An 8,359-nucleotide genomic window follows, 5' to 3' on the forward strand; every position below is an offset into this window, starting at 1 on the left:
AACCAGCAAGAGAGCTACAAATGTAATGTACTGGCTGCTGGGCTCAGTGCACAGAGCAGACTAGAAGTGTGGATGTAGAGCTGTGATCAGATGACTTAGATGAATAAGCAGCTGAGCTATTCAGCAGCCATGCCCACTCTTCTACCTTCTATTACTTTCCACTACTGACGATAATCACTGCATGCTTCCACCCCAAATGATACTACTCTGCTTTGGACAGATGAAGATGCTCTTACCCTCTGTCACTATAGTCATATCTGGGTGGTATTAATTCCCCTTTCAGTTTAGATACAACCCACATGGATATTCTACAACTTAAAAACTAAACTATAAACGAAAACCCACGAACTTTTAAAATATAAATCAATAGGGAAAAGGAGGAGGGAAAATTCGTTATTACATACAAATCTCTATGTAATAAGCACGAAATAAAAAATAACGTCCACAATTCTTGTTTCTATAACTAGTTGAGGCCATAGTTGATATGTACAACTTCTTCCCCTTGCTCTCAGCCAGTTGCCCATCTGTTTGGGATTCTTGACCTAGCGATGCAACCAAATGTGTACTACTAAAAGGTCTGTGTCCTTAGTGGTTGTGGCTTAAGTTACTTTAGACTTTTAAAAGTTACATGTTCGGACCTGGTCAGACACGGGGATGTCCTTGGGAAAGTCCAGAATGTCAGCATGCAGAAGGAAGCTAATTCCTCCTTCCACATAGTCATTTTTTCTTTGCCTGTTGATCTAGTTGCACGAGGATCCCAAATTGCCAGGTGTCAATAATATTCTCAGTTTCTAATTTACTGGTACCTTGGTGATGCCCCATGATATAAGTATTCCTCTTTGTGAGTAGAGAAAGCACGACTAGTTTGTGTAGCATATGAAGTATAATAATGAGAGGTAATACGCTGACTACCTTCTCTTGAGCCCAACATTTTCTCACTATAGAAAAACCAGCATCAAATACAGGGTCCTTGTTCAAAGCAGACGTAGCATCCTATAAGAACTCCAGATCCACAGGATGTTATCTCTCAGATTGGGCTGTAAGGTAGGCTTCCAGAGGTCATTTCGGCAGTCTCCCAGACTATGGGTTGATGAGGTATATTGTAAGATGGATAACTTCCATAGTTAGAGTTAGTTCACTTCCTCCTTCTTTTGCTATAAACTGGTTTCTTGATCAAAAGCAGCGTTGTGAGAGATATTCTGACAACAGGCACAGCATTCCATAATTTCACAGACGATGGAGCTGCAAGACCACTGTGAACAGGTTCTAGAAGTGAGCAACTCCTTCCCAGGAGAGAGGGACGCTTGCGAAAAGTCTCCTGGTATAATGAGTCCCAGAGTGAAGCTGTCCCTAATATGATGACGGATGAAGGTTGGATCTACTTTCAGGACATTCACAAGACCAGATCTGCTCTTCATAAGGCTGAGAGTCAGGCATCCTGGAAGCCATCTCTCAGGGACTCTCTTGATGACCTTTGATTTTGCTAGAGTCTTTGTTTCAAAACTCATTCCTTCTCTAAATCCTGATTTTGAGCTATTCTATAATATCAACCTTCTAGCAAGTTTCTTTTCACATTTCAGGTATCTAGGTATCTTTTTCCTGTTGTCTTGAATTTTCACTCTGTATTGGATGCTGGTATTTTATTCCTATGCTGCATATACATTAATGTATTCATTCAGTCAATATTTTTTAAGTACCTACTATGTTTTAGTCATAGTGCTAAGCTCTAGAAATACACAGGTGAGAAAGAGTCAAGATTGCCTTGGGGATCCTGTAGCCCATTGGCAATGTCAGGCAATTAAATAAGGAATAATGATACTAATAATGTGAGAAGTGGGAAAGTAAATACTATGATGAAGATGGGCTGTGCACTAGTGGAGAGGCACCCAACATCTGTCCTCAGGGAAGGCTATCTGAGAGATGAACAGTTAAGTCCTCAAGGACACACCCAGGAGGCCGCTGTGAAATTCATTTTAGTTTGAAAGAGGTTCTAATTTAGCATGCAAGCAAAGTTCTGTTTCCCCCAGTATAATGTTTAATGAGTGTGGGGATGCTGTATTTCCAGTGAACAGAGATCCCTAACTTCCTTTTAATGCATGTTTGGATGCAATAAATCAAATGATTATATTAGCCATATAAATGATTATATTAGCCATTCAGTCTCTCAAATCTCTGTTAGTTGATTTCATGAAAATGTACATAACTTCTGAAATAAATTTAAGTTGATCATTAAATCTAGCAAATCATAGTTTCTCTAACCCATTCATGAGTGTCTCATAAATGTAATCCATGCAAATTGCCAAGGCTTTCTGTTTAGGTGACTCAGTGTTGTAATTGAGAGCATGGGCTCTGGAGCCAGACCGCCTAGGTTCAAATCCTTACTCCGAAACCTGCGAGCTTTGTGACCTTGAGCAAGTTACCTAAGCTGTCTGTGCCTGATTTTCCTCATCTATGAAATGGTGATAATAATACTGCCTTTATTATAGTAGTGCTGTGAGGAGAGAGTTGAAAAGGAGGATGCTCTTGGAACAATGCCTGACACATCCTGAGTCACACACAATGCATTACCCAACAAGGTCATTGGACTTCTAAAGCACATCTATTAGGATATCGTTTTAGAAAGCAATACAAATTATAAATGTACTTAATTTATTCATTTTTTATATGGAACACCAATGACAGCTGTTAACGTGATGCAATAGAAAGGTTCCTATACTGGGACTCTTGGGTTCTATTTGTGTCTCTATATGAATTAGCTTAACATTTTGATATTCAAGAGTTTAAAGCCGGTTTTATCCTTTGGAAAGAGACAGGGGTTAGACTAAAGGAGAGACTGTGATTCCACGAAATTAGAAATCATATCAAGAAGTGCTTGCTTCTTTTAAGACATTCTTTGCTATTATCTAACAATCATACTAAAAGGCAATTATTATCTTCCCAGGTGTTATCACCAGTTACAGACTATATCTTGATGGTATATTAATTCACAATTCCTCAGAACTCAGCTGTCATGCTTCTGGATTCGCTCCTTGGAGCTTACATTCCTTCAGAGTCCAAGCCTGCACAGCCAAAGGTTGTGCTCTGGGCCCGCTGGTGAGTGTATGAATTTACATTCTGGAAATGTATTAAATGTCAGATGACAATGAATAGGCAACTCTGCACAGCTAGCCTTTCAAGTTGGATGGGAGAGTTTCTTTTTATAAAATATCAATTAAGGGTTAGTAGGATTTTATATTCAACATAAATTTCAAGACTGCACATAGGTCTAGTGAAGGACAGAATCTACATTTTACTGAAATTTCAAAAGGTAAGTTGACCAGCTGAGCAGGCATACATGCAATTTTGCCTAATGTAGTGACATATTTAAAGTGGATGTTTTTCTTCCAAGTAATGAACTCGACCACTTGAGTAAGTTTATGATTAAAAAGTGAAAATAATTAAAAGCGCATAACTGCCACAATATGTCAACACTGCTTCCCAACAAGTATGTTAATCAATTAAAAGATTGTTTGCCCACTGGTGAGTGTATGAATTTATTAGAATTTAATAGATTCATCCATTAGAATAATATATTTTAATTTCATGAGCATGATATATTAATAAGAACAGTATTTAAAATTATATTAATATCAGCTTTTGATATCCACATTTCAGAAATCTATATCTACCTACATTTCATTTGTAGTTGAAAGATAGACAAAATTGTATTTTTTATTACTGATATAATTTTCAAAACCCAATTGATTGAACATAATTGTCATAGACCAGCATGGCATTCTTTAGTTTCAAAACATAACATTTGACTCTTGTGCATATTTCTTGATTGATTAGATTTAGCTTCTTTTAAGGGAAATGCTCATTCATTTTAGATATTTTTTGGCAGTCTTTCCTAATGGCCTATCATTTTAATGCATTTTGTCTTCATTGAAGAGTGTATTCTATAAATATTACCTTGAAAAACAGCTCTACCATTTAATTTTTTGCTTCCTTATTTTTGCTCACACCTCCCGTTTCGCTTCAGAGATTGGTTGCTTTCCAAGCTGCTAACATCATCTATCAGTGGAGCTGAGCTGTAGTCTTTATTGCCATTAAGTATTTTATAGCCTGGACCCCTCTGATGGTTACTTACTCTTAAAAGCAAGAATGGCAATAGGCCAGCCTTTCTTCTCCATTCAAAAAAGAAAAAGAAACAAAAGAACACATCCCATGAGCTTGAAACTGAGACTTTTTCAAAAACATAAAGTGCATATTGTGGTCCTGGCTACTAAACTGGGTCCCACTCTGTCTCCTGATGTTCTGGTAACTTTAAACAAGGGGGACATGGTTATCAATCTATGTCTTGTATGGATAGTAGGCGATGTTGACCTGAAGGAATCAAATTCCACAATGCCTGATGGGAAGGAAGAAACCGAATTGGATTGTAAAACCCTACTCTCCCACGGCCTCACACATCCTAGACTCAGTTCCAACTTAAAACACAGAGTTATTTTCTCCTTTTCATCTTTTTCTTTATCCTGTGTTCAGTATAAAAACACTTTTCCCAAGTCAATGATCCATCTCTAATTACTGGGATTGAATAACAATGTCTTTATTTAGAACAAGTCAACTATGTTGCCAAGAAGTTAAAACCCATGGTCTTCAATTGATTTCTGAAATATTTTTTTACCAATTACATGTTATGCCCTTAAGAGATTACATATTTGAGTATTCTAGATAGCTCTGGATATCTATCACAATCATGAAAGATATTACAGATTCAACTTTTTGTTGATGATGATTCTTTTTTTTTTTTTTTTTTTTTTTTTTGCGGTACATGGGCCTCTCACTGTTGTGGCCTCTCCCGTTGCGGAGCACAGGCTCTGGACGCGCAGGCTCAGCGGCCATGGCTCACGGGCCTAGCTGCTCCACGGCATGTGGGATCTTCCCGGACCGGGGCACGAACCCGTGTCCCCTGCATCAGCAGGCGGACTCTCAACCACTGCACCACCAGGGAAGCCCGATGATGATTCTTTTGAATGTGTCCTTGATTTAAGGAATCTAGGAATCAATCTTAAAAGCCAGAATTATCATTAAATCATAATATGATGTTCAACAAAATCCAACCAAATTGTGTGTATATATATCACTTAAAGGTATTCTTTATCTGAAGCCCAATGTTATAGCAAATATTTCATTGAAACAAAAAAATTTGTGATCTCTATTTTTAAATCTTTTGCTGGAAGAAATCAAAGAATTAATTTTCCAGAGTCAATTTTTTTTTTCTTCACCTAACAACATTGCTTAATGATAACTCTTGGTTTTTAGAAAGAGAAGCCTGTTTGTTTCACCACTTACATATATAATATCATTGTTTTTCATGCACATAGGGAAATACCATTCAATGTTTCCTATGACAAATATGCTCTATAGTCTTGAATGTGGTCTGGTTCACCCTAAAAATTTTCTAGGTTGCTCATATAATAAAACAAAAAAAAGGATGAATTTGATAAAGTAGAATATTTTTAAAATAAAAATACTTGCATAAATTCCATATTCTTACCATGTTAATTAGCATTAGTACAATATTTTTTCTGCCCTTAGCCTAGCCAACTTTATTCCCTGTTATTCGTGATTCAGAAGAAATTGCTCTGTACTATCTGAAAAAAAAAAAAAAGATTTCTGTGTGTTTTGTTCACTTCTTGTCCATTTACACAATGTATTTGGATTTTAAAGAAATTCCAACATAAAAAACAATTTACAGTGTCTTTGATCTTAATTTTTTAAGATGCTAATGTGCATTGTCAAATTAAATCTAGTAATTGAGGTTTCATAAATGTTTGAAATAATGAAAAAAATGAACAGAAAATGCAGCACCAGAAGAACTATTTAAACGCTTTCCTTTTTTTCAACTATATTGTTGAATTGCAATTAGAAACCTTTCACATTTTGTGTTTCTTTAATAATATGCAATAAATTTGTCCATAGGAAAATCACTTTGCTTTTGTTTCTTTGTTTTTCTCTTAGCCACTGTTAGGTAATACTGGTAGAGTGTAAGACAGGGAACTTTATGACTGTATCTGGCCTTGGAACGTTCATTAGATTCAGTTCTCCTAGGACCCTTTTAAGGATGAAGTGTGAAACTATAGTTCACTGCTGCATGATATGGTTAAAAAGCTGCCTTGGTTTCTTGGTGATGGCATGCTTATACAGATAAACACACCCAGACACACATGTACACATGCTCATATTTTCACAGCCATTTTTTAAATAAAGAAACGAATAAATTTTGTTATTTAAGACATCTAAATCTTAATGGCAATAAATGTTATGGTCAAGAAAATCCCATGTGGGATATCTATCTTATACCTGCTATTTTTCCCTCATGCCTCCTTGGAAAACATGCTTTATTCTATGAAACCTTAGATTTCTCAACTACTACAAAAGGAAAATAATGCCTACTTTACAAGGGGTTGCTGTGAAAATTTAAATGAAATATTTATACAGAGTTTTCTGGTACATGGTAAGAGTTGTATTAAGGATAACAATTTTATTAAAATGTTTGTTTTCATTGCATATTTCTTCTCAAATATTTTTTTTTTCTGTGTCAAGGGAGTTTCCCAGGTGAAAGCCAAGTCAACCTTCTAGAACGCCTTTTCCTTAGCATTTTTTATGGCAAGATTGATAAACAAAATGGTAATTTAAAAAAAAAAGAGCAAAATAGTACAACTGCCAAATTTAATATAGTGTAAAAGCACTGAAGCATTTATCCATATACATAAGGAAATTTTAAAATTCTATTTATTTCAAATTAACCAGATATTTGAGAATAATAATATAATTATCTGGATTTTCCCTTAATTCTTCAACTTCTTGAGTCTCCTTTTATTTGGAATCCTTTAAAGTAATTTTCTATACAATAATTTGAACTACATACATAGATATAAACCAATTGTATTTGTTATGAAATATTAAAATGATAAATTGATATTTTTCTAGTCAAGTTTCTTTATCATTTTTTGTACATAGCTATTAGACTAAAAAAATGACTAGCAGTTATAGATCTAAAGAACCCCATAGCCTTTCTCAGATGAAAATAAAACATGTCATGACCTCATACTTATTAAAAATTAACACACTGTCTTTTCCACATTTATTTTCATAATTGGGAAAGTGTATTCGTCCTAACAAATGAAGGTTTCGTAATTGAGAATATTTGCCTGACTAAGGATTTCATGTTTGGTCACCTTCCTGTGAGGCATGAGCCTGTATTTTAAGAATAAGATCAAAATTATCAACCTATTCAGTAAATCTGAAAAGGCCAAACATTTATGAGGGATGCTTGTGAGTTTGTGGTGATTAGTTAACAAATTTAAGCCAGTTATTAAAAGATGCTAAAATATCCTGAACCCCTTTCTACTTTCTTTCCAACTTCATCTTCCTCTGTTCTCCTAGTTATTTTACTTATTTAGCTATTAAAATCTTTCTGGCCCCTGTGTAGTAAAGGCTTATATTTATTTCAGATTCCTTCTCTTCAAATAAGTCATTTTTTGTTCTTTTCTGCATACATTCATTACTACTATATTAATGAAATTTCAACTTTTTTGTGATTATACTTTAGGGATAGAGTCACTCAGGTACATTTATCTCTTGATGTCTGGCATGGTGCCATTTGCACATACCTGGTAGCAACACAGCTCAGAGAACTCTGTGTGTGTGTGTGTGTGTGTGTTTGTGTCTGTGTGTGTGTCTGTGTGTCTGTGGGTCTGTGTGTATGAGTCAAGATGCTTGGTGTGGCCTTTGACAAAGCCCAGCAGTCTACCACTGCAGTCAGGAGCTTATGAACACAGACCTTACTCAGTTCTTCTGTTTTGCAATCATATAAAAATTGTTTTTAAGCCATCCTAGAAGTAGTCTATGGATATGTACAGCCATAGGCACAGTCGCAGTGGGAGCTGATCCACATATTCTGGAAATCACAAACTGCCTTGGTCAGGAGCTCAAATTCTAAGCTTTAACAGCAGGAGGAAGAAAACATGAGGTATGCTTTGATCCTGCTGACAAAATGAGGTATTCATACAAGATGCGACTGTCAAAATAGTTTACTTCACAGCAAAGAGATTCTTTGAAGAAGTATGCTCAAAGTGAAGCATGTACTTATTTTATTTGCAAACAAAAATAAATCTTTTTATACTCACAGGTGGAAAATCGAACTCTAGAAGCTCCTCCTGAAGGAACAGTAAATGTGTTTGTCAAAACAGAAGGATCCCAAAAGGCCCATGTGAGATGGGAAGCACCTTTTCACCCTAATGGACAATTAACGTACTCAGTCCTTTTTACTGGCGCTTTCTATGCTGACCAAGGTAACATGTTTGTCATTTTT

General features: G+C 35.7%; 1 protein-coding gene across 2 annotated transcripts in view; it reads left to right on the forward strand.

The window, feature by feature from the left end:
- The window catches only part of USH2A (usherin), a gene marked incomplete at both ends in the record, with an annotated part of 772,061 nt that overhangs the window by 432,551 nt on the left and 331,151 nt on the right, over nt 1-8,359 (forward strand). For both annotated transcript variants that reach the window (XM_082613798.1, XM_082613799.1), the window contains 2 exons: nt 2,942-3,093; nt 8,177-8,339. In XM_082613798.1, the coding sequence (XP_082469924.1) occupies nt 2,942-3,093; nt 8,177-8,339 (315 nt within the window). The remainder of the gene's footprint in view (nt 1-2,941; nt 3,094-8,176; nt 8,340-8,359) is intronic.

Source organism: Mesoplodon mirus (assembly GCF_964341445.2).
Source record: "Mesoplodon mirus genome assembly, chromosome: 3".
NCBI lineage: Eukaryota > Metazoa > Chordata > Mammalia > Artiodactyla > Ziphiidae > Mesoplodon > Mesoplodon mirus.